Source organism: Galeopterus variegatus, unplaced genomic scaffold (assembly GCF_000696425.1).
Source record: "Galeopterus variegatus unplaced genomic scaffold, G_variegatus-3.0.2 Scaffold529, whole genome shotgun sequence".
Taxonomy (NCBI): Eukaryota; Metazoa; Chordata; class Mammalia; order Dermoptera; family Cynocephalidae; genus Galeopterus; species Galeopterus variegatus.
In genome coordinates, this window is record NW_007726640.1 from 38928 (window position 1) to 63456 (window position 24529).

At 51.6% G+C, this 24529-nt stretch overlaps 1 protein-coding gene across 1 annotated transcript; it reads left to right on the forward strand.

Moving 5' to 3' along the window:
* The first annotated feature begins 306 nt into the window (after positions 1 to 306).
* FOXN4 (forkhead box N4) lies at positions 307 to 24529 on the forward strand. The gene is made up of 9 exons (XM_008569782.1): positions 307 to 392; positions 15413 to 15558; positions 17796 to 17920; positions 18026 to 18136; positions 18497 to 18624; positions 19239 to 19335; positions 20317 to 20524; positions 22794 to 23186; positions 24270 to 24529. The coding sequence occupies exons 1-9, from the start codon at positions 307 to 309 to the stop codon at positions 24527 to 24529; spliced, it is 1554 nt and encodes a 517-aa protein (XP_008568004.1).

Below are 24529 nucleotides of genomic sequence, written 5' to 3' on the forward strand. Positions count from 1 at the left end.
ACATTTTCGAAGACTTGACATTTAGATTCTAGAGCCTTCCTTCTGCCCTTCCCCCATTAATTCCAAAGAATCTGGAATTTCATTCCATTCTCTTCATTTGCTTCTAAAACCCTGTAGAATTGCCCTGGGAAAGTGACCTGTGATGCCCAGGAATCCTCTAGTACTTCCCCCCCACCTTAAAAAAATAGTTTTCTGTTAGCTCTTTGAGCTCCATCCTTCTGAATTGTGGGAAAACTGTGGGTTTCTGCCCTGTCCACATCATCGCTGATGGGAGCTTTGTCTTCTGCTTGTCTTTTCCCCAAGGACATGATAGAAAGTGACATCTCATCCATAATGTCAGGAGTTATTCGAAACTCAGGGCAAAATCACCACCCCTCTCCACAGGAATACAGGTGAGGGCNGGAGTTATTCGAAACTCAGGGCAAAATCACCACCCCTCTCCACAGGAATACAGGTGAGGGCTTCAACAATGACAAACTCTCTGTTTTTTAATTGCTTAAAGTTTATGTGCTATTTATAGTCTCTGAAATTGCCCAAGAACTATTGTTACATATAATTCTGTGATTTTGCACAAGAGCTAGAAGTACTTGCTTTCAAAGTTGGTCTCTCAACTTCAGAGGATGTCTGGGCTTGTGGCCTAGCCCAGCGGGACCACTAAATGCCTGCAGTCTCGTGTCCTCTCTGAGAGAGGTCCCTCCTGGGTTAGAGACTGGGCATCCTGGTGAATGTTCAGATGAGAATAGCAGCTATTGCTTCCTTACAAGTGGCCCTAGTGGGGGCTCTAGGAAAAATCCCTCCCCCCCAAAAAAAAAGCTTTCTGGGGGGTTTTGGCTTCCATCCTCCCTGGATGTTGGGAAAGTTGTGAGTCAGAACTCTAGTGTTCTTAGCCTGGCTGTGTGACTTTCAGCAAGTCCTTTGTCCTCTCTGGGCCTTATTTCCTCATTGTTTAAATGATGCTATTGAATTAGATGATCTTAAGGTCCCTTCTAGGTCTCATGTGTTTGAAGAGTAAATCAAATAGAAACTGAGGCCAAACTAAATGATTTCTTGAAACAGGATGAAGCAAGGTACAAGGGATGGGGTGGGGGGAAGTCTTCAAAGTCCTTCCCCTTTTTGTCTTCAAACCTCAGAGTTGGAAAGGCCCTGAGGGGTCAACCAGTTCAGCCCCTTCTTTTACAGATGGGGAAACTGAGGCCAAGAGAGGAGAAGGGGTTGGTCCAAGATCACAAAGCAACCACAAGGGAGGAGGAGGAAAAGAAGGACCCGGAATCCCCTCCCAGCCTCTCTTCCTTGAGCCCAGGGAGGCCTGACCTGGTTCCCAGGGCCCCACCCCCCAAGGCAAGCACCATGTCTGTAGGTTGAGGGGGCACCAGCCAGATTATGGAATGGGAACAGGACTGGGGTGGCCAGGGAAGGGCAGGCTGTCACCTCGGATCAGCCCTGTTTACCCAGGGGCTGTCTGGCCTCCTGGGGCCACTGCAACTTACCAGCAGTGCCTGCTGGGGCAGACCACAGCCCCCAATTAGGGGGAGGCTGCTTCCTAAGGGCTATGGGCCTGGAGGCTGCCTTCTGAGATTCAAATGAGGCCACACATTCAAACAGATATTTGCAGAACTGGGGCCAGGTGCACGGCAGTTTGTGAGTACCTACTGTGTGCCAGTTTCCCGTCACTCTCCTTAGCCCAGGAGGCTGCTCTGATGAGCCCTGTTGTACAGGTGAGGAAACTGAGGCTCAGAGAAGCAAAATGGCTTTTTCCAAGATCACACAACAACGGACCTTTGGCTTCCTTCCAATGCTAACAGCATTTAAGTAATGGCAAGTGGGGTTGGGGCAGGATAAGGGTTAGCAGCTCGGGCTCTGTAGTCCCTTATAATCCCACCTTCTTCATCTGTGTGGAGCTCTCTGAGCCTCAGTTTCTTCATCTGTAAAGTGGGGCTAGAAATAGTACCCACTGCAAGGAGTTGTTATAACTCCATGAGAACAACCATTTTTGGCTCTGCCGCATGCTAATTGTATGATTCTGGGCAATTTTGCCTGTGAAGTTTAATTGGTTTGTACAATGGGGATAATAAAAGCTACCTCTCGAGGGTTAAATGAGATATTATCTATGGAAGAACCTGGCACCAGGCAGGCACTGAGTATTCAGGATGACTCTCTTCCTCTGTCCTTCTAGCTGGAAGCCTGTGAGAGAGCTGGTCCTTCTCCCAGGCTGGCTGTAAGAGCTTAAGGACATGGATTCTTACTGGTGCCTAAAAGGGCCCTGTAAAAGCTCCGAGGTCAGGGAGGCAGAGGGTGAGAGCAGGTGCCAGGAATTAGACTGGGTTCAAAGTCCAGCTCTGGGCCTGTCCCATGACTTGCTTGGGTTTCCTCATCTATAAAATGGGCATGATTAAGGTGCGTCCCTCTTGTGGTTGCTGGGAGGATTAAGTAAATAAAGCTCGTAGAGCAAGAGACGCATATCTAGTACCTGCTGTTGCTTTTAACACTTAGTTACATGCACAATTCTGGCTTTCTGTAAGAGACGGGTCTATGAGGGTCTTCAGGGTGTGGAGTGTGGAGGAACTGTGTGTGGGAGGGGTAGAACCCCTAAATCCAGGTGCCCACTCACTGCCCAACAGGCTCAGCCCTGGAGGCCCTGGGGTCCTGGCTCCATGTGTCTGGGCCAACCCACCTCACAAATTGTCTATGACACTGGGCAGCTGCCCTTCTCCAAAAACAGGGAAGGGCAGGCAGAGACCTTCTTCATGGGCCTGGCAATGCCTACCCAGTTCACTGACCAGCAGACAGGGTAGGGGTTGGAGGAATGGGGAGGAGAAGCAGGCCTGTCCCCATCCGCGCTGGTCCCAGAGGTGCTCAGGTGCCCTGCCTGACACGAACCTTTCCTATTTGCATGGATTCAGGGTGGTTTTCCTGTATTGAACAGCCAGGATATCCAGAAGACAGAAAAACATCATCATCATCATCATCACCATCATCATCCTCACAATAATAATAGTAGCTGGTGGTGGTTTCTGAACACTTTACTACCTGTCTTTCCTGTGCCAGGCTCTCAGCATAAATCCCCACCAAATCCCCCAAACCACCCATGAGGGTAGCCCTCTTGTGCCTATTTGGCAGATGAGGAAAACAAGGCTCAGCCAATTTAAATGGCTTAACAAGATGACACAGCTAGTGAGGGTCAAGTGGGGACTTGAACCTGAAGCTGTCGCACCCTGAGAGCATTGTGGCAAAGAACACAGGTGCTGGGACAGAATAAACTGCTCCATTACCTGGCAGTGGTGTGACGCTGGACAAGTCACTGCCCTTCTCTGAGCCTCAATTTCTTCCTCTGTGAAATGGAGCCATTTGCAGGTTGTCAGGAGGATTCTGCACCTCCGGTGGGGTGAGGTGATCAGCCAGGCCTGGGACGGAGCACTTTCCAATGGGGGGGGAGTTTTGTGATTATGCAGCAACTCCTCGCTTCCAACCACTCCTATTTTTCTACCCAAATAATAGCCTAGGAGAGGTTTATGGGCTTCTCATTCGCCCTCCTGTGTCTCCAGAGAACCGCTCCAAGGACCACTCAGGTTGCTGATCCAGCCTCTGTCCAACCCTCTTGCAGCCCCCCAAGCATCTGCCTGGCCCCTCCATCCCCCGGGGCTGAGTTTGACCGTTAACTTTCAATGGCTGTGCGCAGGGAAGGCAGGGGCAGCAGCTGGAGGCAGCAGCCCTGTCCCTGGGGAGCTGTCAGGAGTCAATGGCAGGGCCCAGACAGCAAATTGGCAACAGCCTCCCCAGCCACTGCTGACGCCGGGGCAGGGGACTGGGGACCAGCGGCGGTCCTGACCTCCTGGGCAACGGCAAACAGAGCTCATACTTCACATGGATTAGCCAGGTTCCTTCTTGGCTCAGAGGATGGGAAGGAAGTCTACCCTTAGAGGTGCTGAAAAATAGAGTTATTAAGCACCTACTGTGTGCCAGGCACCTGCTAAGCTCCTTAGCAAGTGCACCATCCCATTTCATCTTTATAGCAACAACAGTGATACGGGTGCTGATGTTATCCCAATTTACAGACAAGGATACTGAGGCCCAGAGACAAGACTTGCCCAAAGGCATGCATTTAGAAAGGGGCAGAACCACAGGTTTTTAATCACCTGCTGCAAGTTTTGGAACTTGCTCTAGAGGTCAGGCCCAATAAGCTCTTTTTACAGGAAACTGAGGCCCAGAGAGGTGAGAGAAGGCAGGTTTCTGGCTCCTTGAACCCTCAGTTTCTCCCAGTTCCATGAGGCTCCATGGTCCTCCTTACACATCCCTGTGCCTGATGTTCACTTCCCAAAACCTCAGTCCCTGCTCTAAGAAACAAGGTGGCCTTGGGGAAAACTCTTCCCCTCTCTAGATGGTGATTTTTCTCATCTCTGAACTGCAATGCTGGACACACTGTAGATACTCAATAAATATTTATTGGATCGACGGATGGATGGGCAAATATCGCATGAAAAATAACACATCCATGGAAACTCAGGGAGGCTTCTTGGTCAAGTGAGGATAAACTCCTCCTGAGCCTCATGCTGTGTCGGGAGGTGGGGGTTAACCCCATATCACGTGGCTCTACCCATTAATTGCAACCTCTTTGCAGCGGGGGGAAGGGGGGCGCTGCATCTGCCAGAGACAGTAACCATCCCAACATCTTTACATCCCTTCATCCTCAGAGTGGAAAGACAGCTCCTCAGGCCACCTTATGGGCTAGGAAGAGAGTCGGCCTTCCTGTGGTCCAGCCCTCTTTTGGAGTCTTCTATCTCCCAGAAACACACGCGCACGCACACACTCCAAGTCCCAAGCCAGCTATTGCTCTAGAAAGGAAAGATTCTTTTTTTCCAAACCCCCAATCAAATCATTTCACATTACACTCACTCCTGGCCCCATTGAGAATTTTGGAGCTTGCTAAGTTGCATTTGATTTTCTTTTTCCTGTAAACGGTTACAAAGGGTATTAAAAAAGATATGTTAGCTAAACAAACACCTCCACGAAATGCTTAATCCCTTTTTGTGTAGTGGTTGCATTGGAAACAATAACAGCTTGTGATGATGTAACAGTTTCTTACCAGCCACATCTCAAGAAGGCAGGTGAAACCTTGTTGTAATCAGGGTGGAGGTGATGTTCCAGGTAGGGCCAGATATGCCCTTGAACCCCTGGGAGGGTGATCTGAAACCCCCGTCCAGAGACAGTATTTTCAGGGCAAACTCCTCCTAGTGACAGTGCCAGGCAGGAGGAGCGAGCACAGTGGGAAAGAAGAAAGAAACATGGTTTGCTCACCTACTGTGTGTTGAGCCCTGTCTTATAGGTTATCTAATCTTATCCTAACATCTGCCCCCTGTGGTGGGAATTACTATTATTCCATTTTATTATGGGGAAACTGAGGCACAGAGAGGTGGAGTGACTTGCCCCAAATCACACAGCTACATAAGGGTTGAGGTGGGATTTGAATCAAAAATGAATATTCCTTCCTCTGTACTAATGCTGTATCAACTCTAAGGAACCAATGCTGTATCAAGATGGGAAATAAAGAGTTAAATGTGGGCTCTGGACTTCAGCTATGTAGGCAAAGATCCCATTGAAACTAATCCATCCATAAATACATGTGGCCCTGTGCAGGCACTTGCCAAGCTCCTTAGCCAATGTGCCATTGCACTTTATCTTTACATCCGCAACCACAGGGCTATGGCCATGGGGGTCCAGTTCACCTTGGGTGGATAAATATCTGTCAAGTGAAAGAATGGAAGTCTGGACTGGCTGCTCTGGGTGTTGTAATGAAGTGTAAGACACATTCATACTTGTCCTCTAGGCATTTAGCATCTAGAAGGGAGGGGTAGATAAGAATAGATGCCTGAGTAAAATTAATGGGTGATCTCAGGCAGTCTATGCTATGTGTAGACACTAATGGCATGAATCATTTCAGGGGAGGGAAAGACTGGGAGATGCTGGACTAGTCTGGGAGGGCTTCCTGGAGGAGATGGTATTTAAGCTGGGCAGGAAATTGATGGAGATTGGGGAATGCAAGATGCCATGGAGCTGGGTTGGGCTTGACTGGGCTAGGGGATTCTTCCTCCCTTTTCTACTCTAACAGGTGTATAATAAATGCTCATGGGGTGCCAGGCCCTATGATGCCCATGGTAGGTGCTGAACAAAATAGAGGGCCTCCTAGACCTTGCCCTCCTTTCTGCTCTGAAAGGCTAGAAACATATATAAACAAATACTTCATTGCAAAATGAAGTGTCCTATGGACACACAAAGGAAGGACTGCCAAGAGTAGGGGTAACCAGGGAGGGCCTCTCAGAGGAAGGGATATTTAGGCTGAGAAAGAACTAGCCATGATTGAGTGCATGGAACAGCATTCCAGAGAGAGGGAACAGCATGTGCAAAGGCTTTAAGTTGGGTGAGAACTTAGAATGTTTGAGGAACTGAAAGATGGACAGGTTTGCTAGAGCAGAGGGGATGGGAGGGGAGGGGTCCAGAAGAGAGGGAAAAGAGACAGAGGGGAAGAGAGGGGAAGGAGATGGCCAGGGGCCAGGTCATAGGGAAGAGCTTGACTCTCCCCTGATGGGTTTCAAAGACAGTGACAGGTTCTCGGGTCCTTTTAAAAGGTCACTCTGGCTTCTGGGTGTTAAATCCATCCATTCCACTAACAGTTCTGCAGTGCCTACCCTGAGACAAACCCTGTACCATGCCCTGTCTGTGGTTTACCTACCCTGAGCCAAGAGGCAGGCTCTGTTCTCATCTCCGTTCAGCACATGAGGATATGGAGGTTTGAAGGCACTGAGTTGTCTATGCAAGGTCCCCCCATTAGGAGTGGAGCCAGCCATGGAATTCACGTCTTCCTGGGCTTTCCCCTCCAGTGCCATGCTCTGCCAGTCCATCTTCCCTCCTCCAGCAACACGACTGATTAATTAAGGATGTTGTTCATTAAAGTTGGTTGGGTTCATCTCCCAGTTAGCATAGGATAGCAACCATGGACTCCAGTGGCATCTTGCCTTGCCCAAGGCCACCAAAGGGTCCCCTGACTGCTGGCCCTACCACCATGGGGGCACCTGGCTGCCTGATCCTTTTAAAAATGATATGATGATCATTTACTCTTTCTGGCCACAGCTTGAGTGGCCAAGTGAAGAGGCTCCGGGGTGGGTGGGACCCTTGTTCAAACCCCAGCTCCTTCACTGACACTTTGTGTGGCTGAGGCACATCACCTCATCTCTCTGGGCCTCAGCCATGCCATCTGCGACATGGGAATGATAGGTAAGCCTCACCACCATGGGGGCACCTGGCTGCCTGATCCTTTTAAAAATGATATGATGATCATTTACTCTTTCTGGCCACAGCTTGACTGGCTAAGTGAAGAGGCTCTGGGGTGGGTGGGACCCTTGTTCAAACCCCAGCTCCTTCACTGACACTTTGTGTGGCTGAGGCACGTCACCTCATCTCTCTGGGCCTCAGCCATGCCATCTGCGACATGGGAATGATAGGTAAGCCTCCCACAGGCTGTCAGAAGACTAGGCTCAGGGAGGCGGGTGACCTATGTGGCTGGGTGGGATTCAAACCTGGGCCTGGCTGACTCCAAAGCCTACACTGCTAGCCACTACATGGCAATGCCACAGAGAGAGCAATGGGGGACTGCTGCCAAGCTCTGCAGCTGGGCTGGGCTCAGGATGTGGCATTGCAGGGGGCCTAGGAGTGCTGATGAGCCCAGAGCCTTCTGAGCCAAACTCAGAAGGGCACACAGGTAACAAGTGTGAGGTGAGAAGCACATAGCAGGCACTGGGGAAATGGAGTCCACTGATACACTGGTGATAGAAGAGTATTCTGACGTTGGTTTTTCCATGGAACCACCTCATTCCTAACCTGGGCCTGCCCCCTGCCTTGGACACTCCATGCTCTGGACCTTTCAGAGGGAGCATCCACCTGCTTCTGGGCAGAGGTGGGCTGCCCACCTCCACGGTCCCCCACCCAGGGTGGCCCCACAGGCTGTGTGTTGCAGCCACAGCTCCACAGTGAGGGAAGGGGATCCACCTCTTAGTGGTGTTCCAGATGGGGAAATTGAGGCCAGGGAGGATCAGGTGGGAGGTGCTGGGGCAGGTACCCGGCGCCACTGCCAAGAGGCTGCTGAGGCTTTGGGGATTTGCCAAGTTCACCTGGCTCGACCTCACCTTTCCTATCTGTGAAAGGGGTGATGATGCCTCTTGGGAGGGGTGTTAATAAGAGAAAATATGCTCCTGGCTGAGCTTTGAAAAGCAAGAAGCACCCCTTTGTGACGTGGGAGGACTCCCTGTTGGTGACAAATTCCCCACGTGGTTTGAGATGGATGCATTGTCAGGAATCACCTTGGGGTCCCTCACACTAATAGTTTAACCTGCTTTTTCGGTGGAAGACCAGATGCTTCAGATCTGGTGTTTAATGAGCTGTTATTGTACTTGCAACAGCTACCTTAGGGTAGGTGCTATTATTACTCCCATTGTATACATGGGGAAACTGAGGCTCAGGGCAGGTAAGTCATCTACCCCAGGTCCCACAGCCAGGAAGAGCTCTCACCTGCTCCTAACCACTGCACTGCTCTGCCTCCCTAGAGCCCAAGCACCCTCTACTCTTCCGGTACTGCTTTATAGGTGGGGGAACTGAGGCCTGGAAAGGGAAAGGGCCTTGCCCAAGATGATGGACCTTTGGAAACGCGACCGGTGGTTTACCTGCAGACTACTCCCACAAATTGCAAGTTCTTTGCATCAAAAGGGACTTTAGAAGTTGCTTGGGCTCATCTTTCATCCACCAGGGCCCTGACAGGTCATCCCCTCGGCTCCTGCATGAATGTTCCCAGGACAGGGAGCTCGCAACTTCATGAGTCACCCCAGTATGCAGCCCCTGTTTTCACAGAGCCTTTCCCTGTGACTTCCTTACTGATGGAGGTATGTGGAGTGGTGGAATCCTTCCTTATAATGAGACATACAAAACTCAAAATTCCATGAAAACAGCTCCTTAAATTTCCAAACCTAAATCAAATTTTCAATTGTTTTAAGATAACGGAAAAATGCCACAGATTTTTCCATCAAGATTGAAAAGAATATTCCAGACCGTTGCCACCTAGTAGAACTTTCTGCAATGATGGGAACATTTCATATCCACTCTGGTCACATGTGGCCATGGAGTACTTGTAACGTGGCTGGTGGACCAAGAAACAATCTGTAAATTTTACTTAATTTTAATGAATTTAAGTTTAGATGACTAAATATGGCTAGTGGCTACCTATTGCAGAGCACAGTGCTAGGATTTTCTAGAATTCACAGAGCTCATTTCTTCAACCAGGGAGAAAGGGCAGGTTTACTGTGACCAAATCAGTCTCCGGGAGTGGAGTCCTGGCTCCATCACTCCTGGCTGGGTGACCCTAGCCAGGCCTGTTCTTCCCTGGCCTCAGCGTCCTTATCTGGCAAGTGGGAAGGTGGTAATGAAACAATGCCTGCCTGATCAGGCTCCCCAAAGGGTGACGTGGGATCAAGTATGGAAGGGGCTTTGCCTCGGGTCTGGTTATATACCAGGGGTTTGCCTGCCCCAAGCCAGTCCACAAGGGATAGCTAGGCCTTTTGCCCCTGCCTGGTTGCAGGGGATTAGGGGTGGGGCATCTAGAAAACTGGGTCTTTTTGCTCATTTGTCCAAACCATGAGTAATTATTGAGCACCCACTGTGCGCCTGCTCCTGTGCTGGGCACTGGGGGTACAGCTCTTCCCTCAGGGGTGCAAGCTTCCTTGCTTCGGCACTGGGGTCTCCTGAGGCTGCTTGTACCCAGCAGGAGACTCAGTCCTGAGACCTACTGTGCGCCTGCTCCTGTGCTGGGCACTGGGGGTACAGCTCTTCCCTCAGGGGTGCAAGCTTCCGTGCTTCGGCACTGGGGTCTCCTGAGGCTGCTTGTACCCAGCAGGAGACTCAGTCCTGAGACCTGGGGGTGCAGCCCCTGCCCCCTGTAGGGACACCAGCTGCACTCAGAAGTTGAAGCTTGAGGCCAACTAGAGTGGTCCCTGGGGATCAGAGATATGAGGGATCTGATGGGGAGATACTGAAAGGTGCCTCAGGCAATCCTGGGGCTGAGGACACAGGAAGTCACCAGTAGGGAACTGTGGGTTGGGGGACCCCAGATGCCATGTCAGGAAGGGGGAAGAGAAGGGATGAACATTCAGTAAGAGCTCTTCTGGGTGCTTTGCCTCCGTCGTTGTCACCCCCTTTCTGCAGATGAGGAAACGGAGGCTCAGGAAGGTTTGGAAACACATCTGATGTCACCAGACAGAAGGGTGTGGTGGGACTTCATCACAGGGCTCCTCGGCCACAGCAATAGAGAGAGACACAGAAATGGAGAGATGGGAGAGAGCTGGAGATAGAGGGAGGGGGTGGAGCAGGAGGTCAGGAGAGAGTGGAGGGAGCAGACAGAAGGAGCTGGGTCCTTAAAGTGTGATTCTTCTCATAGTCTCCTCTGGAGGGGACCCCAGGCAGGCAGGCATCAGTAACATGGGTAACCCAGAGTTAGCAGGAGCTGGATTTTCTCCTTACCCAGAAACTGAAGAGATGCAGAGGGTGAGTGGAACAGGCTTTGGGAGACCCCAGGACAATGAGTCTGGGTTTTGCCTTTTCCTTTGAATCGTAAATGTCCTGCCATTTTCCACCAAAGGAGAAACCCACTAGGGAGATTGATGGAGGGTTTTGTTCTCTGTCTCATACATACATACCCCAGGAAATATTCCAAACCCTCCAGGATGGCAGGACAGATCACAAAGCCACTCCACCTCCATACCCCTACACCGCCAGTCCTGGGGGTATGAGGTTTTGTTGCTGTTATTACTTGTGCCCACTTTACAGGTGGGAAAACTGAGGCTAAGGACTAAGTGCCCCCCCAAGGGCCTATGGCTGCAAGCTGGAGTGGTTCCTGAACCAAGGAGTCTTTCCCATGTGGCAGCTGCCACGGGCCCTGTAGATGACACTATCTAAAATGGAGCACTAGAAGAGGCAAGGCTAGGGCATGTGGGGCATCTTTAATGAGGGGATTTCAGGCACGGGTGAGGGAGAGGTATGGACGGGGCTTCACATGCCACTGTGGAGAGGTGCATGCTGATGTCACTCTTCTGCAGGGATCAGAGATCGCCAGGGGCTGGGACCAGGTAGTGGGGACTAGACACTCCTATTTGGGCCATGGTGCATCTCCCCAGGCCTTGCGATACACAGTGAAGAGATGCCTACATGCCGGGGACACCCCGTGAGACAATGGGGAGCGAGCCAGGCTTCGAGCCAGGGGACTCCCTTCACAGTGCTCCTCGGTGCCCACATCCACCACAGGAGTCCAGCAGGGCTGTCTGGGGCCCCCTGCCAGGCATCCTGAGCAGAACTTTTGGCCTGGGTTGTGGGCAAAAGGGGGGATCAGACAACCTCTGGGATGCCTGAGGCAGATAGTGTGGGGGCCTGGCCACTGACCCCCTAATGAGCAGCAGACCCCTAGAAGGGAGAATGGGAGCCAGGCCTGTGCCAAAAGTTGAACACACGTTGGCTCATTTGATTATCACAACAACCCAGGGAACAGAGGCTCAGGGACTTGTCCAAGTTCACACAGCCCAGGGGTCACAAGGACTTGAATCCAGATCTGTCCAGTCAAGGCCTGAGCTTTGTCCAAGCCTGACCACACCTGCTCTGGGCTGTGCTTTCCCCAGAGCATGGCTGGGAGCCCCAAGGGTGGGACTCCAGCGTTTGAGTTGGGGTCCCAAGTCTGCATTTTAACCAGCTCCCTGGAAGATGCTGGTTTGCACAGCCCTAGCTGAGAGCCCCAGACTCAGGGTAGGGGCATCCGCCCTCAAGGACATCTGATTCTTTGCTTGCAGTGCCACAGGAACAACCTGAGATTGGAGCAGACAGACCTGGGTTCAAGTCCTCATCACCTCACTTACAAGCAAAGGGATTTTGCTTTCACCATTCTGGCCTCAGCTTCCCCACCTGTAAAGAGGGGCTGCCTTCTCCCCTCCTGGGGCTTTAGCAAGGACCCAAAGGGGCAGAGGACATCTCTGTGAGCTCTAAAAGTGTTGGACATGACAGTCATTGTCACACCACTCTCAGGGTCAGTGGCCTGGGGTCAGCCTGTTTTGACCAGCCACATGGGCATTTAAAGAGCACCCACTGTGTGCATGGAGACAGGGCAACATGGGACTCAGTGAGCCAAAAGGCAGGGGGAGGACAGATGGACGGTGCAGGACTCACTGGCCCTAGGGAATGGTAGGGAGCAGTCGGGATGCAGAAAGGGTCCCCAAGCTCAGGATATGAAGGCAAAGTCTTCCCAGAGGAGGAGCCACTATTGGGATGGATGGAGCCTGTGCAGGAGCCAGGAACTCCAGACCTGGTCCTTTTCCAGACTCTGAGACTGGGTATAAATTCAGTTCCCGTAGGCAAAATGAGAGGTGGGGTCCTGTGATGCCTGAAGGAGCTTCCGGTGTTAAGAGGCCAGATCTTCCCAGAGGAGGAGCCACTATTGGGATGGATGGAGCCTGTGCAGGCGCCAGGAACTCCAGACCTGGTCCTTGTCCAGACTCTGAGACTGGGTACAAATTCAGTTCCCATAGGCAAAATGAGAGGTGGGGTCCTGTGATGCCTGAAGGAGCTTCCGGTGTTAAGAGGCCAGAAGACAGACTTTGAAGTGAGCCTCCAGGGATAGGCATGGTTTGGGTGGAGGGAAGAAAAGCAAAAAGGGCATTCTCAGCAGGGGCAAGGGCAGGGGCAGGGGCACGGGGGCAGGAGGGACACCGGGCGGCTGCAATAGGCTGCTGCCCCTCACGCGGACCAGGAGGGGACCAAAGGGATGGGGAGCTAGATGGAGATTATAATACAACAGAAAAGAATGATAAGGACATCACCATTTACTCAGCCGCGTGCCATGCGCTTTACCTGTATTGCCCCTTGTAATCCTCACTCTGTGGGGAGACAGGCTCGGAACATCTGAGTGACTGCCACGGTCTGGTTCTCCATCTGTTAAGTGGGGATGGCATATGACCTGGGGTCTAGCATACAGGAAGTGCTCGATAAGTGGAAGTCATTAGTGGTGGCAGGGTCAGGTCTATGTGACCCCAGAGCCCAAAGCTTCAGGGCACTTCCAGACCTCTGGGGATCATACACATTAATATTGGTATTAATGGTGATAGCAGCTAAAAACTCGTATGACATTACTGTGAGACAGACACTGTTCCAAGTGCTTTACAAACAATAACATTTAATTCTCACAGAATCCTATGTGATATGAATTATTATTATCCCCATTTTGCAGTGAAGTGTGGCTCAGAGAGGCTGAGCCAGTGGCCCCAGGGCACACAGGTAAGTGGAAACAAGGGATAGAATCCAGAGCCCCAGCAGTTAACCACCACATGTTCCACCTATTGGGCTCGTGGTGGCGCCGGCAGGGGCTCACCTCCACACACTCTGCTAACCCAGCGTGGCAAGGCAGCGGGGAGCCACAGCAGGTACCGAGCAGGAGTGGGGCTCACACCACCAGATGCTGGGAGGTCAGCTGGCCATGGGGTGGGGACTGTGGGGGCCAGGCAGGCACCCCTAACAGTAGGCGGCACACCAGGCCCTCCCCTTCTACCTTACCTCATGGTCTCTGAGGGCCTGAGGGAACAGATGGCATCGCCCAGGCCTGGGCCATGGCTGTCACTTGGCCAGATGAGTTACAAACAGGCTGAGGGGGCAGTAGCCAGGGGGCCGCAAAAACAATTGCATCGAGACTCTGGGACAATGGGGGCCACGTGCCACAGGGGCAACAGTCGTTTGTCACACAATGGGCTGCCAGGGGGACAGCAGCCGGGCCAACTGCTGCCACTGACACGGGCCAGCCAGGTTTTCAAATCGTTTCCAGGCCCTGTTTTCCTACGAGGCAGCCAATGGCAGGAGCAGCTGGGCATCACCTGATGCCAGCGTCGTCGTGGGCTGAGGGCCCTGGCCCTGCGACAACTGAGCAGCAGTGGCCATGGCAACGCTAATTGTGGTCCTAAAACACAAGAAGAGAGAGGGAGAGAGATGGGGAGGAGGTGGGAGAGAGGCAGAGGGAGGAGTAGTGAGAAAGAGAGAGAATGCGAGCTCGAGGCGGCCCTGCAGGTGCAAGGAGGGTGGAGGCCAGTGCCCCGTGCAGGGCCTTCTGTCAAACGCACAGAGAAACCACAGGCCGGATCTGTGGGGCTTTTCTCTTCCTCTCTCTCTACGGGCCCCTGAGATGCTTGCAGCTTAGAATTCGGACTGTGGGCTTCTTGGCAACACAAAAGAAAGCCCCTAGCCATGGTGTGGCAGGTGCACTGGGGTCTGGCATGTGCCTCTGGGCCAGTCTGCACCCAAGTTACAAGGTGGACAAGATAGTGTCATAAGTGCTGGTGCTTTCGGAGCAGTGTGGCCAGCATGACTTCAGAGACACTGGAGGGTAATGGTTATCTCACACCGGGGTACCTGTCTGGTATTCTCCATGGGCAGCCTTTTTCCCTCCATGGAAAGCAATGTTTTTGCTTATGCATCTGTTGAGGGGTGGTGGGTGCAGGTCCTAACTGGAGCCTTCGGGGGCTTCCTGGGGTTGTGGTGATGAGGTCAGGCTTCAGGCCGTGCTGCCTGGGTCCCAGCCCCACCACTTCCTGTTCTGTGTGGCCTTGGACAAGAGACTCAGTGCTCCAAGCCTCAGTGCTCCAAGTTTTCCTGTCTGTAAAAGGGGGATCAGGGCATATCCTACATCTCAGGGTTGCTGTGGGGGATTGAGTGGGACTATGCCTATTGAGCACTGAACCTAGGGTCAAGTAGGTAGCTGGAAGTCAGCTGTCTGAGCAAGTGACCCCATCATCCATGTGGTCTGATCCCAAGCTCCATGCTATCCACACAAGCTACAGCATGGTGGGAAACCACCACAGACCTGGGGTTGGGCAACCTGGGTGCGATGGTGCCTCCTGATTCTGCCATGGCAGGGGAGACCTTGACCACAGGCCCTGGCTACTCTCTGCTATGGTGTCCCAGGTGAGCTCCCATGGTGCCTCAGTTTCCCCATCTGTAAAATAAGAATAATAAAAATAATAATACTTGCCTCGTAGGGTGACTGGGGGTGTTAAATGGGTTAATACCTATGGAGGTCTTGACTGGTTCATGACACGTAGTAAGTGCTCAACAAACATTAGTGTTTATTATTTTTGCAGTAGGTGCTAAGATGTAAATGAGCAAATGAAGGAATAATTTGAGGATGTGTGCTCTGGATGCCAGAGGGTGATCTTGGGACCAGGTTCCTATGCCCAATCTCGGAGAAGGGCAGGTTGGAGGGCTGGGGTGGCTCAGGGAGGTGAGGGATCAGGAAGCCACCCAGGAGCCAGTCTAAGCTCCTCATCCCGCCGGAGCTCCCTGCTCCCCTCTGCAGGATCCTGGCTACCCCTGGAGATGACGACCTCCCCGGGGACCTGCAGTCACTGTCATGGCTCACGGCTGTGGATGTACCTCGGCTACAGCAGATGGCGAGTGGCCGTGTGGACCTGGGTGGCTCCAGTGTGCCACATCCACACTCAGGTAGGCTCATGGGCAGGTGGGGCAGGGGGGAGGGTGGTATAGGAGAGGGGATGAGGCACAGCCATGCCACACACAGCTGTGTGGCCGTGGCCAGGTCACTTTCTCTCTCTGTGCCTTTATTTCTGCATCTGTAAAATGAGACTAATTGTACCTCCTCAGAGGGATGTGGTTCATCATTTACTTAACACCAGGTGCCAGGCCCTAGGTCAGCTAAAGTTTCAGTGAAGAATAAAGGTGGACCTACCCAGGCATCCCCTCACCACCTTGGTATTGCACCACCAAGCCATGGGAAACAGCCAGTCTTCAAAAAAGAAAAGAAAAGAAAAAGAATGAAGACAGACCTGACACTACCCTAGTGTATCTTGAACATCTGGGGCAGTCAACAACTATGGCCCAGAGGCCAAGTGTAGCCTGTTTTTGCATGTGTGAAGAACGAATGTTACATTTTTCAAGGGTTGTAAAAACAACGATGACAGACCAGATAGCTGGCAAAGCCTAAAATACTTGCTGTCTGGCCCTTTACAATAGAAGTTAGCAGCCCCCGATCTAGAGAATTCCAAAAGATAATATATGGAAAAGGCTGAGCACAGGGTCTACACACAGTAGGTGCTCAATAAATGGCAGCTAGTTGCAATCAACAAGTGGATTCAATGCTTAAAGACGTAGAACGTGTTTTTACAAAGCAAATAACAATAAAAAATTGCCACAATAAATTAAAAGTGCCAATAGTTGAAAAATCACTGTCTGAAAGTATTTACTTCATTGGGCAAATTGTTCTTGGGCAAAACAGGTATAGCAGGGGTCAGTAAACTTTTTCTATAAAAGGCCAGGTAGCAAACATTTTAGACTTTGTAGGCCATACAGTCTCTGATGAAACTATTTAACTTTGCCATTGTAGTGCAAAACCAGCCATAAACATTGTGTAGTTGAATGGGCATGGCTATATGCCAATAAAACTTTATTTAAAAAAAAAAGAGGCTGCAGGCCAGATTTGGCCTACTGGCCATGGTTTGTCAACCCCTGATCTAGAAACCTAGGGGAGAGCTGTGTGGTCTTGGGCAAGTGCTTTCCCTTCTGACCTGTTTCCTTGTCTGCCATGAAATTAAAATAGAACTGTCCTCATGGCATCTTGTGAGGATTCCATGCAGAAAGCACCTTAAACATAGTAGATGTTCAATAAATGGTAAAATAAGGAAGGCACTTTCTTCTCCACTGTGTCTGCTGGGAACTTTCTGTGTGCCTGTCACTGTGCCAGGTTTTGCAGCAATGAGTCATATAACATGTGGTCCCCCTGATTCTTAGAGAGCTCATGGTCTGGTCAGAGAGAGAAGGACAAGATAAATAGACCAAGGCACAAAGGGTGAGCCCAGGTGGCAGCCAGAACTCAGAGGAAAGCTGAAGGACCCAGAAAGCTTACTGGAAGAGATGGCCCTAAGGCAGGATCATCTTTCAGGTCAACATTGCAAGGCTGCCTACAACCAGGCCGCTGCAGTGAGAATCTGGGATGGATTAGAAATGTCTGTCATGGGCCCAGTGCAGGAGGGGTTGTATGTCTGCTCTTCTTCTGCTAATCCTTGGCAGAGGAGCAGGGCTTAGCAAAGTGGAGAGGAGGCATGAAGCATTTGCCCCTAAACCTAGAGGCACTGGGGAACCATGAGTTGTTTTTGAGTAGAAGAAAGGAACAATGAGTTGGTGTTTTAGCTTTATGAAGGGCAGGAACCAAGGTACATCAGCAGGGCTTAGCAAAGTGGAGAGGAGGCATGAAGCATTTGCCCCTAAACCTAGAGGCACTGGGGAACCATGAGTTGTTTTTGAGGAGAAGAAAGGAACAATGAGTTGGTGTTTTAGCTTTATGAAGGGCAGGAACCAAGGTACATCATCATCATCATTATTTATTACTGACTCATATTTATTGAGATATTACCACATGCCCAGCAACATGCCGAGTACTTGATGGACATTATCTCATTTAACCCTCACAACCACTTTACAGACAGGTAATATAATTAGCCCAAGTACAAATGGGGAAACTAGGCTGACCCAAGGTAACACAGCTGGTAAAACCCCACTTTTTACCACTACACTCCAGGAAAGTGGTTTTCCAAGCACCTGCTATGTGTCTGATCCTGAGGGTGGGGGATGGCTCCATCCTCAGGAGATGCCCAGGGACTGAGCTGTCCCTGTCTGTGGCCACCATTCCTCCAGCACAGTGGTATCTCTGTGCTTCCCTCTTGCAGGTGCCTTGGCTGGGGCAGCTGACCTCCATGTGGGAGCCACCCCAGGTCCCCTTCTCCACAACCCGGCTGGCATGGCCCCCCGAGGCATGCTGGGCCTGGGCCCCATAACTAGCCATGGAGCCAGCGTAAGTGCCACCGCATGGGTTGGAGAGTGAGGGGGATGCCCCCCTGGGCTGGGATGCCTCATCCTCACTCTGACCCTCTGTCTCCTCTTCTCCTGGCCCCAGCAGATGAGCCAGTTCCCTGTGGGGGACCAGCCTTCATCCGGCCTGCAGGACATGCCACAGCTGTATTCGCCTGCCACCCAACCACATTTCCCACTCCCCCCGGGTGCCCAGCAGGTACCGGGGGCTCAGAGGAGCCCTGGACTCAGAGGCAGAACCCCTGCCTTGGGCCGGCCAGGGACCTCTCTGAGCCTCGGTTTACTCACTTGGAACACAGGAATAACATTCCCCACCATGCCCATGTCATGCAGTCATTCAGTTGCCCCAAAACCCCTGCCATGGGCAGAGACAAGATTGGTTCGTGCGTGCGTGCATGTGGTTGTAACCCAACCCCCACCCCCAGCCCAGTCCATGGTACCTCCTCCCACCCCCCCACCCCCGCACTGCTTTTGAAACTGGGTGGGGTTGGGGTTATTGTGAGTGACTTCTCTTTCTCACCTTCTCTCTCTCTGCCACCCTGCCCATGCCTGCGGGAAGTGCCCTCCTGTTGGCCTCTATGGCTCCCCATTTGGGGTGCGGCCTCCTTACCCCCAGCCCCACATAGCTGTGCATTCATCTCAGGAACTGCACCCCAAACACTACCCCAAGCCCATCTACTCATACAGGTGAGGTCCAGGGTGGGCCGGGGGAGGAGAGGGGTGAGGGCTGCCTTTAGGGCATCTCAGACAGCTAGGTCTGGTGGTCTAGACTTCCATGGGGGAGGTTTGGGGGAGTGGGGAATCCCCAGGTGGCATCTGTTCTCATTAAGGGCTATCAGGTGATCAGTCAACCCCCGGGATTGAGAATCCACTTCAGATGCTGAGCTCAGTGCCCCCTCCATTACTCACAAGCTGTGTGGCCTTGGGGAAGTGGCCTGGCCTCTCTGAGCCTCAGTTTCCTCACATGTGAAGAGTCATCACAATAATAGTATTGTGTACCTCACAGGCATTGGGGGCGTGGGGAAGCAGCCTAGGTAAAGTCTGAAAGCATACAGACATTAATTATGGGGATGGAATAGAGAGGAGAAGATAAGGTTTCTCACATCAGTACCAACAGGGTCAAGGAGAAGGGCAAAGAGTGGGAAAGACCTTGGGCCATGAGAGGTATTGAGAGCTAACACTGTGTGAGTTCCTAGGGGCTGGTACCAGTGGGGTTAAGCAGGGCAGCCTTCCTGGAAGAGGGGACTTTGGGCTGTCAGCCTGAGACCCCTTCACTGGCCTGCCCCACCTCTCGCCCCCAGCTGTCTGATCGCCATGGCCCTGAAGAACAGCAAGACAGGGAGCCTGCCTGTGAGCGAGATCTACAGTTTCATGAAGGAGCACTTCCCCTACTTCAAGGTGAGGGGCCCCAACCCAGGGTGGGGGTGCTGAGCTACCCTGGCTTCTCCCTGATGCTGCCAGAACCCGGGGCTGGCCCTGAGCCAAACCACACCACTCTCATAGGCCCCCGGTTATGTCTGTATACCTGGTAGTAAGGACACTTGCTCGTACACTCACACAGAAATCCAAAAAGAGAAAGGGACATCTGATCCAGGCTCTGATGGATAAAGAGTTCATTAGGCATCTCAGGGGGCAAAAGGCAGCCTAGTTATTCATCACAGACTCAGTAAAATATCATGATGTAAGACATAGACCTGGCAAGAGGCTTCACATCTGAGCCTCAGTATCCTCACCTGTGGGGAGATTAATATCCAGCAGGCAAGATTAGTGAGGATTCTGCATGTAAAGGGCCTGACAGCTGCTGGCATGTGGTTGGCCATTAGTAACGTTATCCTTGTTAGTATGAAAGCAGAAAGAGCAGGACATCAAAGGGCTCCAAGCTGTAGGGTCCCTGACCTGGACAGTGTCCTTAGCAGAAATATCACAGCAAAGTGCTGTGTGTGTGTGCATGTGTGTGTAGGGTATGAGATGCATTGCAATAGCTGGTTACTTAGCAATAAAGTATGAGCATTTAAAAAGGATTTGCATTTAAGACACTTAACCAGTTGTCCGTTTATTAGCATCATTCTTGCTTGCTTGCTTCCTGAGTGGGAGAGAAAGAATGGAAGATCCAGCAGCCCTGGACTGTGTTCTCGGTAGTAACAGTTGGCGGGAGCTGAACTGCAGCCCCTTTGATCCGGGCACGGGCCCTCCAGTTGCCACAGTCCCCACCACTCTCTCATCTCTCCAGCTTGAGGCTGAGTGTTGGATGCTGTCATGTTACCCCTGCCGCTGTTGTGTCCTGCCACCATAGGCCTGAGTTTGAGATGCCCCAGAAGAGGAAAGGGTTTATAGGGAGGTCTCTGAAGGGGTCCCCTGAGTGCCCGTGTCTCCTCGTAGACGGCTCCGGACGGCTGGAAGAACTCCGTGCGGCACAACCTGTCCCTGAACAAGTGCTTCGAGAAGGTGGAGAATAAGATGAGCGGCTCCTCGCGCAAGGGTTGCCTGTGGGCCCTGAACCTGGCCCGCATCGACAAGATGGAGGAGGAGATGCACAAGTGGAAGACGAAGGACCTGGCCGCCATCCACCGGAGCATGGCCAACCCGGGTGAGGCCTGGGCACCCGCCGCGCGTGCGCGCACCTGCCCCTCCCCCCAGCTCCCAGCCCAGCCGCGGCTCAGCCGGTGTCCCTGCCAGCCTGCGACACGTCTCAGCCACAATGGCGGAGAGCCAGGCACCCGGCCAACTTCCTCCTGTGCAAGGCGCCTCCCCTCTCCGCCCCCAGTCCATGGCTGGTAAATTGGGCCCTGGTCAGAAACATGAACAGCCGTTGAACCTCATTAGTCATCCCCAGTTTCTTGCACAGAAATGCCAACCTAAACCACCAGCAAATACTGCTTTCCTACCATGTTGGCAGAGATGTTTAAAAATAATAAAATAAGAACATGGAGTGTGGGCTAGGATACAGAAAAATCGGCACCTTTGTATACAACGGGTGGGAATGTAAGTTGTTAAACTTTTTGAGAACAAAGTAAGGTATCAGAAAACCTGCAGACTGTACCCGTGTATCCGTCCAATTGTACTTCTGACAATTTATGCTGAGGAAATCAAAGATTTGAGCAAAAGGTTTATGAACAAAGTTAGTTTCCATCACAAAATTATTTCTAAGAGTAAAAATTTGAAAGCAATTTAAACATCCTGCAATAGAAGTTTTGTTAAATAAGTATAATAGCATACCATGCAAGTATTAAAGATAAAAATACTTTAAATATTTTTGGAATATAAAGAAATGCTCCTCAAAAGAGCAAGTATGGGCCGGCCCGGTGGTGCACTGGATAGTGTGCCGCTTGGGAAGTGCGGCGGCGCTCCCGCCGAGGGGTCGGATCCCACATACAGACCGGTTCCCGCTCACTGGCTGAGCGAGGCGCGGGAGCAACACCGAGGGTTGTGATCCCGTTGCTGGTCCCGGTCCAGTACGGGGGCAACACTGAGGGTTGCGATCCGTTGCCAGACACGGAAAAAGACAAAAAAAAAAAAAAAAAAAAGAGCAAGTATGAATCAATATGCACAGCATGATCACATTTAAAAATTTTAAAGTGCATAGATATATCCATACCCACTTTTTACAAATATATATATGGGGGGGGAGAATATGAATATATCTGGGAGGAAATACATCAAAATGTTTACTGTGAATTATCAGGGGAGAGATCACTTATAATTTTTATGTTCTTCTCATGCTTCTGTATTTTCTGAAACTTCTACCCTGTTCATGAATTACTTTTATAATTAGGAAAAAGAAGACTGCATATTTTCTTTTTTTTTTTTTTTAATTAAGGGATGTTAGGAGGAGGGCCGTACAAGGGACATACTGATGGGGACTGTGAGCCGGGTGTCATCATGCTTGATGTTTGGGTGTGAAGGGGGCTGGCAGTTTGGCCCAAAGATGAATGCAATATGGTGGGGAGAAGGAACCACCAGGCTCCCAGTTGAGGAGATATCACATGGCACATCCTGTACCGAGAGCTTTGGGTTCTGGCTTGAGAGCCAGTGCCCGTCCTGACATATTTAGTGAGAGATCTTAGGCAGGTCATTTTGCATTCTGGGTTCTGTTTGTCCTCATTTCTAAAACAGTTGCAACCCAAATAGATCTTGGGATCCTAATGGCCCAGTCTCAACACTGTGTTACACACAAAATATAGCCAACAACCAAAAATAATTGAAGTCATTTCTGTCTTGTTAATATCCAAGAGATTAGAAAAGATCCATTTTTTTTTTCCTTTTTGTCTTTTTTACTGACCGGTAACGGATCGCAACCCTCGGTGTTGCGCCCACACCACGCTCAGCCAGTGAGTGGGAACCAGTCTCCACATGGGATCCGAACCCTCGGCGGGAGTGCCCTCCCAAGCAGCGCACTCTCCAGTGCGCCACCGGGCCGGCCCAGAAAAGATCCATTTTTAACCCAAAGCAATACTTCTTAATGTCTCTTTAGTAGCAGGGGGTGGCTAGGACCCCTGGGTGTTAATAAATTTGTCCTGGTCTCATGGGATCTGTAATCCCTGCCTTGCCTCCCTCTTGCAGGGCTTTTATGAGGTTCAAGTGAGATCCTAGGGTTACAGGACTGTGCTATAAGCTACTGTCCAAATGAGAGGGGCTAGTATTATCTGATGGTGCCTCATTCCTCAAAGGCCCTGCACAGTCTGTGATTTCATTACATCTCCACCGCAACCCTGAGCAGAGTGTATAATGCCATCTCATAGATGAGGAGACAGAGGTTCAGAGAGTCCAAGGGGCTTGCTAAAGTCACACAGGTGATAGGTAACATTGGGACTTGAACCAAGACTGGGTTCTGAGTGACCTCTCCTGCTTACCTGCAGAGGAGCTGGACAAGCTGATCTCGGATCGGCCAGAAAGCTGCCGACGCCCTGGCAAACCAGGAGAGCCAGAGGCCCCTGTGCTGACTCACGCCACCACGGTGGCCATGGCCCATGGCTGCCTGGCTGTCTCCCAGCTCCCACCCCAGCCACTGATGACCCTGTCCCTGCAGTCAGTCCCTCTGCACCACCAAGTCCAGCCCCAGGCACATCTTGCTCCAGACTCTCCGGCTCCAGCCCAGACCCCACCCCTGCATGCCCTGCCGGATTTGAGCCCCAGCCCACTCCCCCACCCCACCATGGGAAGGGCTCCTGTGGACTTCGTCAACATCAGCACTGACATGAACACCGAGGTGGATGCCCTGGACCCCAGCATCATGGATTTTGCTCTGCAGGGTGAGGCTGGAAAATGGGGGATGGGAATGAAATGGGGGGAGGTTAAGGAGACAGGAGAGCAAGGGAGAGGAGGACTGCACTATCTGCATTTACCCTGTGGCTTCATTGACGTGGCAACCACCTACCTAATAGCAAATTACAGCCAACGGTTAATGAGCACTTGCTGTGTACCAGGCACCAGGCCAAGCACTTCATAGGCATCATCTCATCTCACCCAACCCAGTCCTCTGAGGCCACTGCCATTTCATGTCCCCATTCTGCTGATGAGGAAACTGAGGCAGAGAAGTAAAGTCACTGGGACAAGGTCCACCGGGACAAGGTCTAGTAAGTGGCAGAGCTGGGACTTAAACACATATCTGATCCCAAACTTTTCATTAGTATCTGCTTCAACTTGCATGTGCCACCCTCATGCCAGGCACACTCTGACCCACTGCCTGCCACAAGGTCATCTCCAATAGATGGGACATGAGTGAATGAATGGAAAGACGAACAAGGGAGCTGCAGGCTCAGTGAAGGCTCATAAGTCATCCATCCACTAACATGCGTGCATCTACTATGTGCCAGCCAATGGCCGAGATGTCCTCTGTCCTCAAGGAGCTCCGTCTCCGGTGAGGGAAATGGACTAGTTAGCAGGTTAGTTAGTTAGCAAGTCAGTCCTAGCTGTGAAATGGGTATATTCAAGCTTCCCTGCCTGGCTCCCTGGAGTGCTATGTGGTTAAATGTGCTGAAGGAAAAGAAAACACTCTTCTGTCCCCCTGGCTTTGACGTGATAGGACTGCTTAATGAGAGCCAACTGCCTTTCACACATCATCTTGTTTATTAACCCTTGCCACAGCCCTGGGAGGTGGGTTCTCTGATCATCTCCATTTTGTTCTGAGGCTCAGACATGGAAGTAACTTTTCTAAGGACACCCAGTGGGAAGGGTTGGGTTGGGGCTGGAACTCTGGCTCCTGCATGCTGTTTTTCTACAATACATGACCTTAAACACCACCTGTGGTCTCTGCCTCTTCCCTAAGATGGGGATTTGAACTTGGATCTGTTTAACATGAAGCCAGCTCACCCAAATGCTTTTGTTTTTAAAAGGGAACCTCTGGGAGGAGATGAAGGATGAGGGCTTCAGCCTGGACACGCTGGGGACCTTCGGAGACTCCCCACTTGGCTGTGACCTGGGGGCCTCGGGCCTGACCCCCGTCTCCTGTGGCAGCAACCAGTCCTTCCCAGCTTTGCAGGTGACGGGTCTCTATACCACATATTCCACCCAGGACAGTGTGGCTGCAGCAGCTACCACCTCTTCCTCTCAGTACCTGGGCACTCCAGGGAACAAGCCCATAGCCCTGCTTTGA